The sequence below is a fragment of the Piliocolobus tephrosceles genome, chromosome 3, assembly GCF_002776525.5.
Source record: "Piliocolobus tephrosceles isolate RC106 chromosome 3, ASM277652v3, whole genome shotgun sequence".
Lineage (NCBI taxonomy): Eukaryota > Metazoa > Chordata > Mammalia > Primates > Cercopithecidae > Piliocolobus > Piliocolobus tephrosceles.
The window spans coordinates 15,018,779-15,042,696 of record NC_045436.1 but is presented as its reverse complement, the minus strand read 5'-3'; the positions used below and the strand labels follow the sequence as shown (position 1 = coordinate 15,042,696).

At 33.7% G+C, this 23,918-nt stretch overlaps 1 protein-coding gene across 2 annotated transcripts in view; it reads right to left on the bottom strand.

Moving 5' to 3' along the window:
* GLRA3 (glycine receptor alpha 3) overlaps positions 1-23,918 on the bottom strand; it is a 169,551-nt gene that overhangs the window by 41,471 nt on the left and 104,162 nt on the right. For both annotated transcript variants that reach the window (XM_023226760.2, XM_023226766.2), the window contains exon 5: positions 22,166-22,248. In XM_023226760.2, the coding sequence (XP_023082528.1) occupies positions 22,166-22,248 (83 nt within the window). The remainder of the gene's footprint in view (positions 1-22,165; positions 22,249-23,918) is intronic.

Genomic DNA, 23,918 nt, shown 5'->3' with positions numbered 1-23,918 from the left:
TAATTTGAACCTGGGAGGCGGAGGTTGCAGTGAGCCGAGATCGACCATTGCACTCCAACCTGGGCAACAGAGTAAGACCCTGTCTCAAAAAAAAAAAGAAAAGGCAGAAGCTCCAGGTCTGTGAAGCAGCGCAGAAGGGAAATGGTCCCAAACAAATTCTCCTGGAAACAAGCTTGTATTGTAGGGAAGAGGCTATGTGAGTGACTGGAAACAGTTGGCATGGAGTAGGTTAGGCTGATTAGAATACTGAGTAGGGAAAGGAACTGATCACCCTCCACCCTCCCGAATACCTGGGAAAACTCTCCCAGACACAGTGAAATCTGATCCAGCTGTGGTGGTAGTGACTGGAGCCAGATGTCCTACCACGCTTGACCCTTAGGTATACCTCACAGCATCCACTCCACAGGCAGTGGAGATGGTGGTAGCAAGAGCATCACTGACCAGATCTCTTTGGACTGTATGGGATTCTGCTGCTGAAGTTTTCATCAGAAGTATCATCAGCGTGATGGCTCATTATGGAGCAAGCACTATTTGGTAGAGTTTGTGAAGTCACTGAGATTGAAGGAAGCATGCATCTACATCTGAATTTTGACTCCAGAACAGATGTGAGAACCTGAAGGACTGTCCCGTAGGCTGATGGATTTAACATGGTAGGGACTTAATACTTGCTTATACTAGAATACATTTATTTCATTGACCCCTGAAATTAATAATGATTTGACTGGTAATAATAGAAAACTTTCACTTTCATTCATAAGTCCTTTAATATGTCCATTATAAATACCATTTTACTGAGAAAGTAGATGCACATTTCTCAAAGATTTAAGGATACTAAAATAGGCACCAATTCTACCTCCTGCTAGATAAGACATGTTTCTCATTCTTCCACACCTATAATCACTGAAGACAAAATATGTGAGATTGTGTCCCAATTTAGACGGATGAATGGAAAAATGACCTGAAATTTCATTTTGTTTTTATATTCTAAAAATTTCTCAAGGTGTTCTGTGAAATGAAACTAGCTTTATGAAATTCCTTCAAAGACAAGCTTTATTTAGCTGCTAATACAATTTATAGACAGTATATGTAGCTTGCTTTTGTTTCAAACAGTCATCCACATTAGTTTAGGTATGTGTATTTCATATTCATACTATACCACTTCATTATGATTCAAAAAGTACTTAAGTTTGAAACCGGAGGGAAGATAGTAAGAGACAATGGTTAGGGGCAATTCCTTTATTTGAGCAACTTACTGGTTGCTAATGACAACAACTAAGTGGTAATATTTTCTCAACAAACTCTCAGACATAATTTTTAAAAATCAATACTTTTTCACACAATTCAAAATGTTTTAAGATCCTTATGCTGTTGGTTGGTAGATCTTTATACAAGTCTGAGAATGTTAAAGAGAACAGACTGGTTAATGAGATCAAGATTGTGAGCTGAATTACCTTATACCACAGTAAGCTTCCCAATGAATACTAATTTATTCAGGGAGCAGACATTAACCCTAACTTCGGTCAACAACCTCGTATGTTAGCTACCATAAAACACGTAAACAAATGGCTTAGTGCAACCAAACGCTGGTTTTATCAAAGAGTTATTCACTGAGTACCAACTGTATGGAAGATGTCCTGCTAGGCTTCAGGCAATGTGATATATTATTGTGGAGTAAAGAGTAAGTGGCATGGGAGAGGCAGAAAGTGCTGTTTCCTTTTAGCACAGGGTTCTGTGATATCTACCTAGGCCCCATTAGAGCTGGATCTTGAAAACAAGGCAGGGCCTGCATATAAAGTATGCAAAAGGTGAGGCACTTCAGGCTCAAGAAGCAGCAAAATCATTTGAAAGAAACTGCGAACTCCCAAGGTTTATAATAGCAATGGGAACAGCTTTATTTGTCTAGAGCCAGTTTGCATGAAGAAGCATATAAAGTGACAAATAATGTAAGATGATGTTAAGTTTAAATTTCCAGTTTAAAAGTTTGATCATTGGAAACTTTTGAGCAAGTGGTGAACCACAAAAATTGTAACTGAGTAGCATTACTCTAGCAGGATTCTTTCATGGAATTCGCAAGGTCAAAACTGCTTTCATAATCATTTGCCTTTTTCATTGTGTCAACATTTGCCCTGATGTTGAAAAAACAATGGTGGGTAAAACTTCTAGTGCTTTTGCACAAATAAAGGGGCTGGCACCAAACTGTGCTAGGAGTTACTGTATTTTTACTGCCATATCTTGCAGTAAAAATAATCCCATTTTTATTTATGAATGTCTTTGATCCCTTATGAAACAGTAAATATCTTATAGTAAAAACAATGCCACTTTTAATTCAGAATGTTCTTGATCTTTGATGAAGCGCTAACAATGATTAATTTTATTAAATTTGGACCCTATGTAAGTACCTTTTAATATTCTGTATGTCAAAATGGAAAGTCTGCACAAAATACTCAGCTGCAGGCTGTAATATGATTCTTTCAAGGAGAATCACTGGTGTCTTTGAGTTCCAAGCCGGGACTAGCTTGGGTTTTTTGTGAAATACTATTTTTTATGTGAAAAAAATGGGTGGAAACTGTGGTTACTGTGCCTAGGTATTTGGCAGACCATTTTCTCAAAGATGGAGGAAGTGAACTTATTTGAACTTGTCATGTTAAGGGAAACAACAGACAGTATTTGCTGTCAATGATAAATTTTGAACTTTCAAGTCAAAGTTGGAATTTTGGAGAAATTGTTGTTACACCATGATCTTGATAGCTTTCCAATACTTAAAGATTTTTTGATGGGTTTGATGGTGACATCAACAAATGTGATATTTTGATGTGTACAATGAAGTGTGTCAGCTGTTTGGAAGATCTAAATAACTCATCAATCTCATATTTTCGAAATGACAAAAACATGTTTAAAAAGCATGCACGAAAGACCCATTCAAAGTGCAAGATAGACAAGTTCGTTTTAACTTAAAAGAGTAGGAAGAGTTCATTTATATGGTTTCCAATTCCACATTGCAATTAATCTTTAAGAGACTTAAAGTTTTTTGCCTTCATAAGAAGGCAAAACAAAGCAAAACCAAAAAACGAAAACCCTCTCATTCTTCTGCAATGGTCCACAAGGATTATAAGTCAGAGGTAACATTTCAGTAGATAATTTAATCAAAATTGGCACATAATTAATTATGTGTTTACAGGAAAAAAAGGAAAATTTCAAAGTTTTCAGTCTAAGTCACTGACAAGTAGCTATGCAACAATATTTGCTTGTATTTCAAACCTCATGACATTAGAGTAGCTTTCTTTGACCATCTAATAAAACACCTTTCCTCCAGTTACTCTACCTTACCTATTTTCTGTTTATTTTTTCCATAGTACTTATCCTTACCTAATATTTTATACATATATATATATATATATATATATCGGGTTTTGACATTATATATATTCATCAGGGTTTTTATTTTGTTTTCCCACTTTGTCTCCTAGAATTTACTCTTTATAGAAAAAGAAATTTATTCTCTTTTAGTCAGTGGCATATTTTCTATTACCTAAAATAGTACATGGCCAGCATATAGCAGGTGCTTGAATATTTGAATTAGAAATAGAGAAGATATAAAGGGGAAGTAGGAAGTGTGTGTGTGTGTGTGTGTGTGTGTTACTTTATTTTGGGTTGCCTTGAATTTGAGATGGTAGCAGAGGAAGCAGGTGTTGAGCCTAAGAAGTCGCAACATTGACTTATATGTTGAGGGTAGTTGAAATCGTGGAACTAGATATTAGAAATGAGTTTAGGATTGAAGATATAAGTTAAGAACCACTATCTACATATACTAATTAAAATTATTGGTTATTTGAAAACATCAGAGAGATAATATATAAATGAAGAGGAAGAGCTATAAAGAATCTTGGAGAATGCTTTGGAAGAGAAAAGTGATGACAGGAAAGTAATAATCAAAATAGAAAATCCAAAGAGGTACATTTCAGTTAAATAGAAATAAGAGTATCTAATGGAATTGTCTGATCATAGTATTTTAAGGTGATAAGTTTCCCAAAAGCAGAGGCTGGGAAATCATTTTTCAGGAATGTTATAAGAGACATTCAATGTTTTAGTTAAAACTAACTGGTTTAGTTAAAGTAGATGAACTCTAAGGCTTTTCTAACCCTTTGGTTTTATAATATACTTAAGTATAGCTTTACAAATCTGTCTAAATAAAATGCACTATAAAATAAAATAATAAGAAGCATTTGGTCCTGTTATAGAAATAGGAAGACTGATCAAAGGAACCAAAGATAAAATTCAGAAATCTAAGTATGTATACACATTTAATAATTGTACTATTTGCAAGTATCACAGTAAGATAGTGGAATATCAAATGCACCATAGCAATGTGAATATCTGTGTAGCAGCAAAGTAAGATGTAGATGTAATCTTGAGAGATGCAGAAAAGGCCTCTGAAGCCTGACTTTTTATTTTACATAAATGTATCGAGTACAAGTGTAATTTTGTTACATGCATAGATTGCTTAGCATTGAAATCAGTGCTTTTAGAGTAGCCATTACCCAAATGATGTATATTATATCCATTAAGTAACATCTCAGCCTCCCCCTCTTCCCACCCTGTCAGCCTTCTGAGTTTCCACTGTCTATCATTCTACACTCTGTCCATATGTTCTTCAGCACTATTCACAGTAGCAAAGATGTGGATTATTTATGAATATAAAAAATGCTCTAGGCTAACCTTGAATGTAAACAGGCTAAATGTCCCACTTAAAAGGCATAGAGTTGTAAGTTGCATTAAAAAAAAAAAAAGCAAGGCCTAATGGTATGCTGTCTTCAAGAGACCTGTCTCACAAATAATAACACTCATAGGCTCAAAATAAAGGGAGGGAGAAAAATTTACCAAGCAGATGGAAGGCAGAAAAAAGGAGGAGTTGCAATCCTAGTTTCAGACAAAACTGATTTCAAACCATTGATCTCCGTCAATGGATGACTAGATAAAGAAAATGTGGAATATATATACAATGGAATGCTATTCAGCCATAAAAAGAATGAAACTATACCTTTTGCATCAATATAGATGTAACTGGAGGCCATTATCTTAAATAAAACAAGTCAGACAAAGAAGACAAATACTGCATATTCTCATTTATAAGTGAGAAAAAACATAATGTGTACACATTGGCTTAGAAATTATTTAAACACCATAACTTTATTTGTATATTTTGTTCTCTGTTAGAAGGGCCTACTTCTTTATTATTTTCAAAACTACCTTTGCCGTGTATAGACTTTCATATTGCAGATTAATATCCAATTGAAAATCATGTTAGGATTTTCATTTACATTGCATTGAAATTATGGCTCAATTCTGAGAGAATAATATTTTCACAATAATGTATTTAAATAACCTCAGAAATGCACAATGTAGATAAATCATTTGAAATAGAGTCCAAAATCAGATCTGTGTGTTGAAATTTAAGGTAAAAATGACACTTTTTGTTTTGTAGTTTTTATTTTTTATTATTGTATTTATTTATTCAGTTTTAAATTTTAGGTTTGAGGGTACCTTTGAAAGTTTGTTACATACGTAAACACATGTCACAGGGCTTTGCTGTACATATTATTTCATCACCTAGGTATTAAGTCCAGTATCCAATAGTTGTTTTTTCTGCTCCTCTCCCTTCTCCTCCTCTCCCACTTCAAGTAGATGACACTGTCTGTTGTTCCCTTCCTTGTGTTCATAAGGTCTTATCATTTGGTTCCCACTTACAAGTGAGAACATGAGGTATTTGTTTTTTTCTTCCTGCATTAGTTTGCTAAGGATAATAGCCTCCAGCTCCATCGGTGTTCCCACAAAATACATGATCTTGTTCTTTTTATGACTGCATAGTATTCCTTGTTGTATATGTACCACATTTTCTTTATCCCTTTATCCAACCTGTCATGGATAGGCATTTAGGTTGATTTCAAGTGTTTGCTATTGTGAATAGTGCTGCTATGAACATTCGCTTGCTTGTGTCTCTATGGTACAATGATTTATATTCCTCTGAGTATATATCCAGTAATAGTATATATCCAGTAATATCCAGGTTGAATGATAGTTCTGCTTTTAGTTCCTTGAGGAATGGCCATACTGCTTTCCACAATGGTTGAACTTATTTACACTCCCACTAACTGTGAGTAAATGCTCCCTTTTCTCTGCAACCTCACCAGCATCTGTCATTTCTTGACTTTTTAGTAATAGCCATTTTGACTAGTGTAAGATTATATCTCGTTGTAGTTTTGACTTGCATTTCTCTAATGGTCAGTGATGTTGAACTTTTTTTCATATGAAAAAATGTGCTGGCCACTTGTCTTCTTTTGAAAAGTGTCTGTTTGTGTCCTTTGCCCACTTCTTAATGGGGTTGTATGTTCTCTTATTGTAAATTTGTTAAAATTCCTTACAGATGTTGGATTTTAGGCCTTTGTCAGATGCACAGTTTGCAAATATTTTCTCCCATTCTGTGGGTTGTCTGTTTACTCTGTTGATAGTCTCTTTTACTGTGCAGAAACTCTTAAATATAATTAGTTCCCACTTGTTGATTTTCACTTTTGTTGCAACTGCTTTTGGTGTCTTTATCATGAAATCTTTGTCCATTGCTATGTCCGCAATGGTATTTCTTAAGTTATCTTCTAGGGTTTTTACAGAATTGGGTTTTACCTTTAAATATTTAATACATCTTGAGTTGATTTTTGTATGTGGTATAAGGAAGGAGTCCAGCTTCAATCTTTTGCATCTGACTAGCCAGTTATCCCAGCACCATTTATTGAATAGGGAATCTCTTCCCCATTGATTGTTTTTGTCAACTTTTTCAAAGATCAGATGGTCATAGATGTTTTGTCTTCTTTCTGGGCTCTCTATTCTGTTCAGTTTGTCTATATGTCTGTTTTTGTACCAGCACCTTTCTCTTTTGGTTACTCTAGACTTGTAGTATAGTTTAAATTCAGATAGCATGATGTCTCTATATTTTGCTTAGGATTGCCTTGGCTATTCAGGCTCTTCTTTGGTTACACATGCGTTTAAAAATTTTTTTTTTTTCTAGTTCTGTGAAGAATGTCATTGGTAATTTTATAGAAATAGCATTGAATCTGTAAATTGCTTCGGGCTAACCTTGAATGTAAATGGGCTAAATGCCCTGCTTAAAAGGCACAGAGTGGCAAACTGGATTTAAAAAAAAGACCTAATAGTATACTGTCTTCAAGAGACCAATCTCACAGGTAATGACACTCATTGCTCAAAGTAAAGAGATGGAGGAAAATCTACCAAGCAAATGGAAAACAGAAAAAGCGAGGATTGCAATCCTAGTTTTAGACCAAACAGATTTAAAACCAAAAAAGATTTAAAAAAGACAAAGAAGGTAAAGGATTCAATTCAACAAGAAGACCTAGCTATCCTAAATATATTTGCAACTACCACAGGGGCACCGAGATTCATAAAGCAAGTTCTTAGAGCCCTACAAAGAGAAATAGACTCTCACACAATAATAGTGTGAGACTTCAGCACTACACGGAGAGTATTAGTCAGATCGTCAAGTCAGAAAAGTAAAAAACATATTCAGGATGTAAACTTGACATTGGACCAAAAGGATCTGATAGACCTTTACAGCACTTTCCACCCAAAACCAGCAGAATATACATTCTTCTCTTCACTACATGGCACATACCCTAAAATTGACCATGTAATTGGACATAAAACAATCCTCAACAAATTACAAATTTAAAACTAATGAAATCACACCAAACACACTTTTGAACCACAGTGCAATCAAAACAAAAGTCCACACTATGAAAATTGCTCAAAAACATGCAAATTCATGAAAATTAAACAACATACTCCTGAACGACTTTGGGGTAAATGATAAAATTAAGGCAGGAATCAAGTTCTTGGAAAATAATGAGAACAAAGATACAACGTACCAGAACCTCTGGGACACAACTAAGGCAGCGTTAAGGAGGAAACTGACAGCACTAAATGTCCACATCAAAAAGGTGGAAAGATCTCAAATTAACAACTTAACTTCACAATGGAAAGAATTAGAGAAGCAAAAACAAATCAACCCCACAGCTAGCAGAAGACAAGAAATAACAAAAATCAGAGTGGCTCAGATGGAAATCAAGCCACAAAAAAGCCATTCAAAATATCAAAGAATCCAGTAGTTTGTTTATTTGTTTGTTTTTTTTGAAAACATTAATAAAACTAGGCCACTAGCTAGATTAATAAAGAAGAAAGAGAGAAAGTCCAAATAAATATAATTAGAAATGATGAAGGCAATGTTACTACTGACCCCACAGAAATAAAAACAACCATCAGAAACTACCATGAACACCTTTACACACACAAACTAGAAAACCTAGAAGGGATGCTTAAATTCTGGACACGAACAGTTTCCCAAGACTAAGCCAAGAAGAAATTGATTCCCTAAAAAGACCAATAACAACCTCCAAAATTGAATCAGTAATAAATAGCCTACCAAAACCAAAAAAAAAAAAAAAAGCCCGGGAGCTGATGGATTCACAGAATCGTAGTTCTGATTTTTACCAGATGTACAAAGAAGAGCTGGTACCATTTTTTACAGAAGCTATTCCAAAAAATTGAGGAGGAAGGACTCCTCCCCAACTTATTATATGAGGCCAGAATCATCTTCATACCAAATCCTGGCAAGGACACACACAAAAAAGAAAACCTCAGGCCAATATCCTTGATGAACATCGGTGCAAAAATTCTCAACAAAATAATTTCAAACTGAATACAACAGCACATCAAAAAGCTAATACACCATGATCAAGTAGGCTTCATTCTCAGGATGCAACGTTGGTTCAACATATGCAAATCAGTAAATGTGATTCATTATGTAAATAGAACAAAAGACAAAAACCAAATGATTATCTCAATAGATTCAGAGAAAGCTTTCGATAAAATTCAACACTGTTTCATGTTAAAAGCTCTCAATAAACTAGGTATTGAAGGAAAATACCTCAAAGTCATAGGAACCATCTCTGACAAACATGCAGCCAACATTATACTGAATAGTCAAAAGCTGGAAGCATTCCCCTTGAAAACTGGCACAAGACGAGAATGTCCTCTCTCACCAATTTTATTCAACATAGTATTGAAAGTCCTAGCTAGAGTGATCAGGCAAGAGAAAGATATAAAGAATATCCAAATAGGAAGAGAGGATGTCAAGCTACCTCTGTTTGTAGATGACGTGATTTTATACCTAGAAAATCCAATAGTCTTGGCTCGAAAGCTCCTCCAGCTGATAAACAACTTCAGCAAAGTTTCAGGATACAAAAATCAATGCACAAAAATCACTACCATTCCTACACACCAGCAGCAGCCAAACTGAGAGCCAAATCAGAAAGGCAATTCAATTTACAATTGGCACGAAATAAAAAAATAATAAAATATCTAGGAATAACCAGGCATGTGAAAGAAAGATCTCTACAATGAGGATTACATAACACTCTTTAAAAAAATCAGAGAAAACACAAACAAATGGAAAAACATGTCATGCTAACGGATAGGAAGAATCAATATCATTTAAAAAAATGATGCTTTAAATTAACATGGCAAAATTTTAATAAAAGATGATGAGAAAAAATTCTAGAAAAAGGAGTGATGCAAAAATAAAATCTAATTTTATTTAAAATATAAACATAATTTGTGCTATACAAGTTCTGGATTAAAGTACATGATAATATTTTGTAACATTGGCATGTACAAAGCATAATTTATTAAGAAAAACAAATTTTATTGTATGTATATTTAAAACTTTACTGTGAAAGGTATTGTAAAGTTAAAATGTGAATAACATATGGAAAATAACATGTGTAACAAATATGATACAATATAATATAATTTAATATAATATAATAATATTATAAAAACAAAAAGACAATTCTATATTAATGGTTTAAATAGACAAGTTCCAGAAGAAACAGCAATGGTTACTAAGTATGCAGGAAAAAAGCTGAAACTAAAAGAGATGTAAATACAATAAAATACAATTTTATATCTATGAGATTAGGTAAAAAACCTTAAATCTGACATAAACTGGCAATGTTAATATGAGTTTGGTACAAAAATGTTTTTAAGTTTACTGTATTTTGTTTGAAATATCTTTTGGGTTTATAATCATTCATATAGTATTTGTATATATACACATATGTATTCATAGAGACAAACACAAATGTATATGTATGACAGAGAGAGAGGGAGAGAAAGTAAGGAAGAGAAAGTAAAAGGCAACTGGTAATGAGGCAAACAAAATAGCTAAGGCTAGAAAAGAGGATTGTGAGTAGAGGCTACTAATGCATTCATTTTGGTTTGTTTCTCAGTTTGTATTAAAACTTCCTAGCACAAACATACCAATTTTGAAGAAATCATTCAAATTTATTACATTATCACTTTTTAAAATCATAAAATCTTTGGTGGTTTAAAAATAGCTTAAAAGACTACACACGAGAAAAGAGGTTATACAAAACGTTACACAGTGGGTAAATATATAAAAGAAGCACTTATTCAAAGGGAGAATGTGGGCTGTGAATACACTTAAGTTGAAAATGAGTTTAAAGATTTACTAATAAATTGTAGGTTCACATTTTGTTTTAGAAGTAAACCAGAATCATATTTGGTCTGGCTATCTCAAAAGTTAGGCAGCGTTAGGGTGGAGACACAGAGATTTCTAGTCTGACCCAGTTTGCAAATGCTTATGTTCTTAATTAGCAGCTGGAATTCAAAAAGCAGAAGGAAGAAAATGGTCACTGTTGGCACATGCTGACTATTGCTGGGAGAAATACTGCTCAAGTACATCTTATTGACCTGACAAGGAACAACTGCTATGTCAAAATGTATTTAACTAAAACATTTTTATTTATAATTTGTGCATTTCATTTGAATACTCTTACCATAAATCAGGCCGTTACATGTGGTTTCATTTAAATTATTGGTCCGGTAAATTATGTATCTTCTTAGTAATTACATTTTCTCTAAAACTTCTGGTATAGCTGACCTATAACCATTGTCTTATAAGACATTTTAACATATATCACAGACTTAAGGTTTCCCCCTCTCTCTCGGGAAAAGTGTGGATATATAATTTGTGACCCCTAACTGCTCTTCTTAAATGACAAACACAACAATAACTTTGTTCATATTTCTCAAAACTTCACAGAATTACCACACTTTGAATGCACAAAGTTTAAATTTTTCTGAGAAATTTCAATTAAAATCTGAAAATGACCTGACCCTGAGCCCATTTTAATGAGGAAAGGCATCGTGGTTGATTGGATTTCACTCTAGGAGAGGTTATAAGATGGTCTTGCCTGACTACCTTTTTGGAATAAACTTCAGATTGTGAGAAAACATTCTGTGTCTGCCTCCCAGGATATTGGAGGTTCAGATCTGCTCAAATTTGTGAAACAATCAATTCACTAAAGAGGCCCCAAATCATAACCAACACTGTGAGCCAAACCACTTTAGCAGTATGTGAAAGTTGTGTAATGTTTTGAATAGAGAATAGTAAGGCAGTAATGCCTTGACTGGTCTTGGGTTTTTTTTTTTTATCTTTGATGTATTTATATTTTTTTAAGAGATAAGGTCTCACTCTGTTGTCCAGGCTGGAGTGCAGTGAAGCAATCATAACTCACTGCAGCATCGAACTCCTGGGCAAAAGTGATCCTCCCAAGTAGCTGGGACTACAGGCAAGTGTCACCACGCCCAGCTACTTTTTTGGGTTTATAAATTTTTTGTAGAGATGGAGGTCTTGTTATGTTCAAAGTATAACCATATACAAACATAAAATGTACCATCCTAACCGTTTCAAGCATTCAGTTCAGTCGTATTTGGTATCTTCACAATGTTGTACCAGCAATCTCCCAAACTATTTCATCTTGCAAAACTGAAACTCTAGATTCATTAAACAACCCTCCATTCCCCACTTCCTCTTTCCACTGAGAACCACCGTTCTACATTTTGCTTATATGACTTTAGCTGCTCTAAATTCATATACAAGTAGATTCATACAGTATTTGTCTTTGTGTGACTGGCTTATTTCACTTAAGAAAGTTCTCAAAGTTTATCTATGTTATAGTATATGTCAGGATTTTCTTCCTTTTCAAGTTTGAATAATATTCCATTGTATGTATATAATATTTTGTTTCTCTACTCATCCATTGATGGAAATGGGTTACTTTCATATTTTGAAACATAAAGGCGGGTAACTTTATTTTGGATTTTCCAGCCTCCAGAACTGTGAGCCAATACATTTGTATCCATTAAAAATGACCTAACCTGTGGTATTGTGTCATAGAAGCAAAATACAGACTAAGATATGGATTTTACCATAATCAAAAGCTAAAAGAAGAAAAGACTGGTGACATTTGGGGGGAGGAAATAGATGATGGATGCACAGTGTGCGGAAGACCTTGTGGTATCATGACATGAGTTGAAAGTATAACCTGGGTAAATACAATGAATTAGCCTTCAATCGTCTTTTCAGTTATGTAAGAGAAGAGAGGAGTCATTCTGAATAACCAACCTGATGTTTTCTTGAATGGATCTTTGGGTGAAATATGGCTACAAGTGAGCTATATTAGCTGCATTGTAAAAAATATGACCATATTATTGACTGTCATTAAGAGAAACAAAGAGATCACTGTCTTAATTTTTGCTAGAATTTCTAGTGATAATAAGTGAGGAATGAGAGACATTTTCCTGTCTACATGGAACTTGCATGTAGTGGGTGGTGGTGGGGTGGGCAATAAAAATGTTATCAGAAATAAAATAATCATTTCAGATGGTGATATGTATTTTGAACTAAATTTATAATTTAATGGGATAGGAAGCAACTGGGGAGAAGAGAGCTAACTTAAGAAAAGAGTATCAGAAATGGCCTGGTGTCTTCAGGAAATACATTTTAGGCAGAGAGAAGAGCACAGTTTTATTTGACATAAGGATTATGGTAACCACATCGTTAATAACCACAAAAGCACAATGTTGAAATAAATAGATAAGCATTTCATTTGATAACAAACATCTTTGTTAACAACTTGTCTGAAAAAGTAAACGAAAGTGAAGTAAAGGAGGTAAATGATAAGCCAAACAGAACACTGAAACCAAATATAACAATAAATATTTTCTTGATGTATTAAGGCTATACATTTAATTTTATCTATATTGAAGTTGAAAATGCAAACATGAAAGGGATCCCTGGGTTCTATAAGAATAGGAGGGAATAGGAACGCTGCTTGAGGAGGACAAGAGAAAGATAAACGTTTTATCTATATCTTCTCTCTGAAGGAAAATAAAATTCCAGAGCATGAATATGTTTGCAGATGAGATTGCTGATGCTGTATGGAATCTCAGAGGGGTGAGAAAGAATTTTGCAAAGCTGCTAAGAGATTAATGTTGAGAATATTTTCAAGTTTATTAACAGGTAGATTCTGTGAATTAAAGGAGCTTAACACCAAATCCGTACAATTCTAGAGTAGTTAAGATTACATCTGGGAGCAGGTAGAGCAGGAAGCTGTGGTCAGTAGGAGCCAGAATTAGGGTCATAAAGGAAAAGCCATGCTACATTTATATCATATTATACTCTAATTACCAACTATGCTAGAATATTAAGGGATACTACAGTGTTCTCAGCAAGCTATCTGATGAATTCTAATGTTTTTCTTATAAACAAGGATTTCAAAATGTTGAAATTGATATTAATTTAAGCAGTTCATAGCTGATTGAAAAAGCAATTGTTGGTTTTTTCAGCAGTAATAAATCAGACAAATACCTCTAGTGCACTGTTGCAAGACTTTCAGTCCTATGCTTCTGGGAGTGTGTAATGACATATTATTCAATTCTCTGGGTGATTAACCAGTAGAGACATGCATCATCAAAGTAGAATTATGTACTAAACCTAGTAAGATGATCTTTAACTAGAAAAAAAGGTAAAATACTTTGTATTTATCCAAGTGAACCAATTTAGTAAACATGGAATGGGAGACGTAGAACTTAGTTGTAGTACTCACCTGACTGTAGATGTGTTCTGAGTTAAGAGTGTTTTGCAGCTATCTCTAAGGTATGTGTGATCTGAAACTGCAATAGTAACAGAATGATTGGCACTGTCACCAGTGGGAAGTGCTACTCTGCAGTCTTGATTTAGGCCAATTTTAATACATGGAAAGACGTCTAGGAGAAAGGAAATAGGCAAAGGAGGGAACTCTAATCTTTTCACATGAGAAAACAAATGAAATTACTGGGTATGTTTAACTTGCAGACATAATTTAAGAATACCACAGTTACAATATATAAATATTTGGAAATCATCATATAGATTTTTAAATGACCGATGGTTGTATGAAAAGTTTGTGAGCTATTAAATCATATTGGTTTATCTGTCCACTTCACAGTTGTGTGACCTTGGGAAAGTCACTTAACTTCTCGAAGCATAATTTGACCATATGATTGACTGTGGTCAATATGCTTAGAATACCTGATGATCAGTAAAAATTCAACCTAGAAAGATGTGGACAGATTAGAAGAGAATGGCCATTGGTGTTTGGTGTTGCATAGGATGGAATATTTAATGTTTAAGTGGGGATATATTTTATAAGTAGTGAGTTCATTGGTGTATAGTTTTGTCTTGGGAGGACTTCTGTTTTCTAGCTAACACTGTAACTGCAGAGGTTTAAGCAACAAATACTCAGAAAACAAGAACCATCTGTATTTCTCACTAGGCAAACAAAAAACATAATATTATTTTGAACAGTATCCAAACTTTTAAATTATGAAAGAACTTGGATGACAGTAGAGACTATTATAAAATAATTGTGAAAAATCATCAGCAAATCTTATCTTTTGCCTTAGCTAATTTAGCATAAATTCCAGAGTAAGTGATCTGAGTAATGTCAAACATGTTTTTAAATGAATCTGAGAAATTAAAATCATAAAAACGTCTCATCTCTCTTTAGAATTTTCTATCCCAAAACCCCATTAAAGTTTATTCTATCTTTAGATATTTCTATCCAACAATACTATTAAAGTATATTTCAAGTTTCTGAAAGCTTTTGCTAGTGTTTTTTTTTTTTTTTTTTTTTTTTTTCAAGTTGACCCTTAAAAATTACTCTGTAATTTTAGAGATTTAGGCTGTTCTTTTTGGCAAGCAGTACTTCTTCACTGAGTTATTTTCTTTTATTTTCTTTTCAAATCTAAATAATTTTTTTTTTACCTTTTACGCATTGGTGAGGTTTTCCACTTTTATTGTCTACATTCCTCTTTTTTTTTTTGAGATGGAATTTCGCTCTTGTTGCCTGGGCTGCAGTGCAATATACTCCTCTTTAGATATGAACTACAGAATTAGACCCTTTAGGGAAATAGTAATTGTTTATGAATCATGTGTCATCAATGGCTCTTAATTGTTATTCTGATTCTAGGAAACTATTATCCAGTATTTTTACATGATTAAAATAATCCTTCATGGCTTTTTTTTTTTTTTTTTTTTTTTTCAACTGGCAAATAAAAAAAAAAAAAGTTAGGAATTTTCCTTTTAAAGTAAATAAAAAACAGAAAATTAAACCTTGAGTTTTTTTCCTGCCTCTAGTCCTGTACACCAACTTCCACCAAACATTCCTTAGGGACATAGTCTAGGTCTTAATATAGTCAGTTGTGCCCCCTTCTCTTCTATATTAGTTATTTGTTTTGTGTCAAATAAAATAATTTATAATTGCATTTATGTAAAAATGTATTTGTGATATAAATGAAAATGTATCTGTTGAAAATTACCTCATGTTGCTAGCACTTCATACAGGTTAAAATAATTCAGGTAATGGCATCTGATAAGTAATCAGTAAACTAATGCACTCTAATCCTGAGAAGGAAAGTTAGTGATCACTTTAGTAGTTTATCTTCACTAGAAACTTTCCTTGGTTTCATTTATTACAATCAAGAACTGAACATCAAAATTGAGGCTCAAATTTAAAGCAGTTAGTGAAAAACAAGTCTTCATTGCAGAATTCTCTGTGTGGCATATATGCGTTGATATTTTTATTGTTATTTTCTTAGGTTTCTCCTAATAAAATATGAATTTTGAGAATAAAATGTGAATTTTGGAGATGTATATTGTCATGGAAACTGGCCTATGTCTTCTTACTGACCTTGAGAGTGAAAAATGAGTATTTAAAAGAGAGAGAAATAAATGAACGTAACACATTTTCTTCATACCCAAAAGCAAATATTTATAATATTTATCCCAGAATGAAGTTGAATTAAGTATGTTCTAGATCAGAGGAATAAATAGTACGTTGAACTTCTGACTGTTATACAAGCAGTTGCATGAAACTCTGTTGTGATTTGAGGAATAAGCACATTCCCAGAGAGGCCTTTATAATTTGATAAGGGAAACATCTGAACTTGGAACATACAAATGGGGCCACATTCTTTCCTTTGACTTCAGTGGAATTCTCAGTGATGGGTTAGCTTTCTAAATTACTGTAACGGTAAAGATGCAACTTTAGTGTAGTTATTTTATTTTTATTTTAAATGGCGGCAGAGTGAAACACTATGATAAATACCACTTGTGTTGCAGCGAATACATTTTTACACCTAAATATTGAAGAAGACAAAATGTTGATTTTCTATTTTTTTTTTTTACCTTTAATGACTCTACCCTCCATGAATAAACTAGATTAATCATATTTTCCAAATAGCCTCTAGGAAACATATTGTTAAAATATCACAGAGTTCCTTATTGTCTTTCTCTGTTTCTCTTCCTCTATCCCCAATTTTTCTGAAACTTGATGATGCTGTCTTTCTCTGGCTCTCTTTTGGTTGTCATTTTCTGTGCTATCTCCAGATATCTCATTGATTTTCATGTCTCCATGCTTATTCGTGTCTCAATAAGCAGAATTTCTAAGGTTATGTCTCTATATTTGCACAAACATTCTTAATTCAAGCTCTATCCTAAAATTTCCCATAACCCAAAGTAAATTTTTAATGGAACATAAATTTTCACAAAAAAACACAGCATGGTTAAACAGACATCAGCTTGGACCCACTTCTTCCATGAATGGCCTTCTTTCTTTCAGATTAATGTAGACATAGCAATATTCAGTTCTCCTGATTGAGAGAAAACTTGAGGAAACCATCTTTATGCATAATTCTTCTTTTTATATAGCAAATATTTCAACAGGTTTTCAAAATGTTTTCTGTTGTTCCCATCATTATTATCTCTGCTCTTGGAAATTCTCATTAATTTATAACAAAGTTAGCTATTTACGTGGATGTTTTTCCCCCAGGCTTCCTTCTTGTTTTCAAATAAAGGTTTTGGCTGAGTTTCCTTTCCATAACTATGACTGAAAAAGATAGAATAGATCAGGATTTTCTTTCATTGCTTTTAACCTGGCATACTATGATTGTTTCTATTTCTTCATTCTGTATGTTTTATATTCAATCAATCTAATTTTTTAATTTAAATTATTTCTCCAGGGACGTGTCTAGATTCTGAGATTTTTCAAAGCACCAGTTTTAGGGGTTTTTGTGATTCTTTGGATACTCTGTTGTGTCTTTTTGTTCTTTTTGAATGGAATGCTTAGTGAAATCATTTTTACTAAAAAAAATCTGGCTTAGTTGTATCTAGAAATTTTGATATATTGTGCTTTCATTGTAACAACATCAAGTTTTTCTTAATTTTCACCTTTAAACAAATAGTCATTTAGTACATGTTTTTCATTCCAGTTATGCAAGTGTATATTAATATATAATAATGTATGGGAACTTGTAGTAACTTACAGTAATTCTATATTGTTATTGGTTTCTAATTTTATAACATGGTGATTCATAGGAGGTTACTGAAACTTCCTCGGTGGTGTATAACATAATCAATTTTTGTAAATGTTTCCATATGCTAAAAACAAAATAAAACAAAGAAACAGTAAGAATTCTCTCTATGATTTGTTTTGTTCAAATATACTGTGCTTGTATAATCCAGTAAATTGTTGATTTATCTGTTTTTTATGCAGTTCATCCTGCTTTTGCTTAATATATTTAGAAGTTATGTGGTTAAATACTTATATTTTCCTAATTATGTATTGATTTTTTTTTTTTTTTTTTTTTTTTTTAGAAAGAGTCTCACTCTGTCACCCAGGCTGAGTGCAGTGGTGCCATCTTGGCTCACTGCAACCTCTGCCTCCTGGGTTCAAGCGATTCTCCAGCCTCAGCCACCCGAGTAGCTGAGACTACAGGCAAGTGCCACCATGACTGGCTAAGTTTTGTATTTTTAGTAGAGATGGGGTTTCACCGTATTGGCTAGGCTAGTCTCAAATACCTGACCTCAAGTGATCCACCTGCCTTGGCCTCCCAAAATGCTGGGATTAAAGGCGTGAGCCACTGTATATTGATTTTTTACCAGCATGCTACTCAAGTATTTGTGCCTCATAATTTTTTTCTGCCATTAATTTTTTTCTGATTAAAATTATTCTGGACTTTTTCAAGGTACATTTCTCACATATACATTTTTTAAAATTTTTCTTTACCAAATTATTTTTTTTTTTGCGTGGTATTCTTAGAAAGTGTCTAGTTGTCAACATATTGTTGGGTCTTTGTATTTGTTAACATCTAACTTGAGAATCTCTTTTTTTGCTAAGTGAATTTAACCCTTTTATTCTATTTTTATTCTTTGATATTATCCTTAACACACACTTTTTTTTTTTCTCATCAATTTCTAATGCAAGTCTTCTCTTACCCTGGATTTTCCTTGCATAAGCCTCTTCCCCAGTAATTTCTTTTCCTCTAAATAGGAATTTTGTATCATCTATGGTTTCAATTATAAGCCGTAAATATGTACTTTTGAGGGCATAGGACCATTGATAGTTTAGATAAGATAGTCTTTTCTAAGTTAGTTATTCATTGCTAATTTTGTTCTTCTCTTATTCACTTTCTCCTTTGTTTTAACAGTATACCATTAACATTTGCTTATTACCTTTAATTGAATTATTATATTGGCATAAATATAATTTATATCATTATATTTCAGGTAGGCTCTGAAATTCTTGAAAGCAGAGACTTTTTTGCTTCATTTGTTGTTATCCCACCCAAAATAATATGTGGAATATATTAGGTATTTGATAAATATTTTTCAATTGATGCCTAAATGAAAGAATATTTCCCAGGCCACTTGGAACAGTCTTGACCATTGACATATACTTATTGAACTTTTACTGAATTTAAGGAAGTTGTATCATTACAAGCCAATAAAGTGTTTGCTTTTAAATTATGTTTCCTTTTTGCCTGTTTCCCATGTCTTAATATTATTGAACACTTTCTTTTCTTCCTTTTTGTAGTCCGATTTCATTCAAAAGTGGACCCTGGGATTCTTACAGCTCTTGCTTTCCAGTAGGTTAAACATTTTTTGCCCACTTTCCAGTGGGTTCCACTGATCTACGATCTTTTATCTTGACATTTTAGCCACTATTTAAAGAGAAAGAAAAAAATAGATATAAATTTTTCTTAAAATATATATATACACATATATGTAGATTCGTATGTATGAATATATATATACACGTATATGCATATGTACACCGAAATGTAGGTATTTCTTAATATATATGTATGTATTATATATTATATGTGTGTGTGTCTATATATATGTAATTGTCCTAAAAAAGTTTTAAGAAAAAAAAGTCTTCAGAAGCTTCTACTTTGACTGACATTAGCATCTGCTGTGGGAGTTTAATAAACAAAGTCTCTATGGTGAGCTAAATTAAAATTAATTCCTAATAAGAGCAGGAAGTACTTAATGACTGAAATATTAAACAACCCCTTGAACAACCCACTCATATTTCTTATAGAGGAATTAAGAAAAAAGGGGAAAAGAAAAGAGACTGTCTTTTCTTATGTTGAGAAATGTTCTGAGAAAGGCAGACACATCAGAGGTCTTACTGTGTCAGCTTTTGTGCCCTGCAAAATAGCACCAGTAAGCTTTCCTTACTCAAAACAGAAGCCCAGTGATCTAACCAACCCTCAGGCACTGTACTTTTTCTCATCTTTCTTTAATAAGTAACATTCGTGGAATAAGAGATTTCACTCACTGCTCCCACTTCCTCATCACTCACCTAAAAAAAAACCAAAACCTTTTTAGATTCCAGCTTTGACCATCATTAGTCTAATCACATTTGTCTTTGTTAACAGTAACAGTTGCTTTTTTCAAGCACCTTACAAAACTTTCTTTGCAGCATTTGATTTTGTTACACAAAACTCCTTCATAGTCCTTTCTCTTCTGAGGTTGAACAGTGTTGATTTTAATCTGCCATCCTTGCCTTTGTCTGGAATTTTTTTCCAACAACTTCTAAATGTAGGCATTTCTTAAGGGTCTGTTCTTGTTCGTGTTTTGTTTTCCTCTACATTCTCCTCTTCAGCTATTTCATCTGATTCCTTGAACCACTCTGTATATGGCTTTTAAGAGTTGATCTTCACTTTTCACTCCCTCTTTGGCTTTGACCTAAATTTCCCAGATCTCAAACATATTAAGATGGATTTTATCAATTGTCCCATCAACATTTGTTTCTCATCCCCTGTTCCCTTTCTTCGTCAGTGCTTCTAAACTGATCCCATTTGTCTAAGCTTCTTCACTCGGACACACAGGAAGTCAGTGACTTCACATCCACTGTGAATCAACCTCTCCCGTTTCTACTTTCCACATAAGTGTGCTTTATCCTACTTTCTGTTCTTTTTGTTGGAAAATTATGAAAACTTCTTAAATAATCTTGGTTCATTTAACTAAAATAATCTTTAAGAGGTACAGCAAGGACCAAACAATTTTCTTGCCCCTTATATGTCGAACCATTTCTCACACCTGTTGATTAATATCCACACCCCACCCCCGGACTTAGTAATTAGGGTGCCACTTATAGGGTCGTGCACATTTTTAAACTCTATGCCCTAAATGTACTTAATTTTTCAATCAAGGTATACAATCAGCCTGTCCTCAAATTGCCCTTCTTCAATTTCAAAATCAACTCTGCTGCTTCTCCCCACGTAGATTGATTGCTAAGTAGCTCCCCAAATTTTAATTTATTTTATTTCCTCTCATTTACGTGAGAACTTTATCCATATGTGTGCTAATTACTTAAGAACTACTTTTAAAAATAATTAATTTAAATTTTCTGAGAAGGAGTTATCAGAGAAATTCATATTTCCACTTCTTAAGTAAAACCAAATGGGAGAGGGAGGGCGATAGTCACGTTGCCCCACAAAGTTGGTCCGCCATCTAGTGACAACTCCATCACACTACAAGCCTTGTCTTTGACACCTGGAGTCTGAGGATCGGCCTTCAAATTTTCCTCAAGGAATGTGTCAAACAGTCCTTTTATTCCCCCTCGTAAAACATACTGTCATAAGAGAAAATATTGCATATTGCTTAATTTTTATATGAGATTAAACACTGTAAACAATTAATTTAGGTCTGATTATATAGATCAGAGAAAGGGTAGGATGTGAACATTTCACCTGTATTAACCTTAATCAGTGAGGCATATGGGTCTACTTTGAAAGAAGAAATTTAGAGGAATACCTGAAAGTTTAAATAAATCTGTGAGAAAGTGTGAGAAATTTTGTCTTCTGAGATAACATACATAACATACCCAGCAGAGTGACATTAAAATAATAAACATTGGTTATCAGCAGCAGCATAAGTTTGGAGGCAGTTTGTCATTGTCACCTTTGTGAATTGGAGCCGAATATTCAATCATTCAACATGACCATTTTCACATTTGAAAACACAGGGATAACAATATCTTTGATGTCAGTATAAGAAAAATATACATAGACACTTGGTTGATAAGAGGCTCCCAATAAATCAGTGATAGTTTGTTTTTAATGATTGCCATCCTTTTCACTTCTGATGATGTGTATGGAAACATGTATCTAAATTTCAAGCTTTAAAAATCTGTTATTTCTAGATCCTCAATTTGTTTCTTTCTCATAGTGCAGAGTGCATGTATTGGTAGGTATCATTATTTTCAGCACCTGGTGAAAGGTTATATGCCTATTCAGTAAATACGTGACCAAAATGATTACAAAATAAATTAGCCATCTTAGGCATTCAAAGTTTGTATCTACTATATTGTAAAAGTATTTTAAAAAGTAAGTGGTTCATACTTACAGCTTTCCAGTTGCATTATACATGTTTGTACATCCATGGGAAAATTCTTGAGATCCATTGGACAGGAAAGTGTTAATGTTAATCTGAAAGTGAAAGTAATTTTTTTTAAAGGAAATTTATGGCATTGCATTAATATTCTATTGTACAGGAGAAACAATGTTGCTTTGGTAATGACTAACTCAGATTTAAGTAAAAATTTTTCCAACTTCTGTATCTTACTTACTATAAAATAGCTTGCCCTTATACACAAATCTGGCTTTGGTGGACTAGGGGTTGGAATAGCTGCATATCTTAGGTTGGTGCAAAAGTGATCGTGGGTTTTGCCATGAAAAGTGCTGGCAATACAGCAATTACTTTTGCACCAACCTAAATATAAACATTCTGTCATATTTATATATCTATGTGTTTGTTTGTTCAGGTAGAAGGGCTGTGGATGTCTAGAAAATGTCTGTATTCCAAGACAACACCCTCAAAAGAGAAATTTGAGAGTGGATCCTATAAAATTAATGCCAAACGTCAAAAGGTATCTTTTCTTGCAAATCACATGCAATATTCTAGAGGCATTGGAGTTCTAAGCGTGGAAAAGCAGCGTGGATAGGAGCAATCATATGTAACTTTCAATTATCATTCTAACGACCCTGACGTTGTCAGTGAACATTCAGCAGTGTATTTAGCAAAGTGAATCTGGAAGACTTGAAAAGTTCAGCCTCACATTCCCTGGTGTGGGGATAAGGGAATCATTAGCGTCAGGAAATAGCCCCTTAGAATATTCATGATCTGATTCTATGCTCATCAAACAAACTTCTGATTTGGCTTCACACAAAGGATAACCTAGATGCTGTATACCAGTATTCTGCTCATTGGAAAGGCTCTCCTCCAACTTCCAGAGAGAATTAGTATGTTGATATTCCAGAAAATTCATCACCTTTGAATACTTTTTGCTGGAAAAGCATTCTACCCAGATCTCTTCAGGGTAGTTTTTGTAGTTCCTAGACCTGAGAAAGAGATGGTGGGATCCACTCAAGTTTGTTCAAATGAAGTTCTTTTCTGAGAACTCTTCAGCAAGCCTCTTGTATTGAGAATATTCCCATTGAAGTTCATTGTATTCATGAGCACCCTAGGTGGATTCGTTTATTTAAACTTTCTGACCCTAGGCAGATTACTTCAAATCCCGTATTTTGCAGTTTTCTCATCTTTAAAATGAAGATAACAATAGTACGTACTCCAGAGAGTCGCTATGAGCAGTACATGAGTTAACACACATAAGTGCTTAGACAAGTGCTTAAGCCATAGCAAACACTCAACAAACAGTGGTTATTAGTGATTATTAGTATATTCAACCACTCCTAGACCCCTTCATTTACTCATCCCCCAAATTCTATAGTGTGGGCACAAAGATGACTAAATTAAATTACATATTAAGAACTATTTAGCCAGGTGTGGTGTCTTACGCCTGTAATTCCAGAGCTTTGGGAGGCTAAGACAGGAAGTTCACTTCAACCCAGTAGTTTGAGATCGTCCTGGGCAACATAAAAATACTCCATCTCTACAAAATATATATATATATATATTTTAAATTAGCCGGGTGTGGTATGTGCACCTGTAATCCTGGCTACTCAGGAAGCTGAGGCAAGAGTATGACTTGAGCCCAGGAGGTTGAGGCTGCAGTGAGCTAGGATCACACTGCTGAACTCTAGCGGGGGTGACAGAGCAAGACCTTGTCTCTTAACAAAAAAAAAAAAAAAAAAAAAAA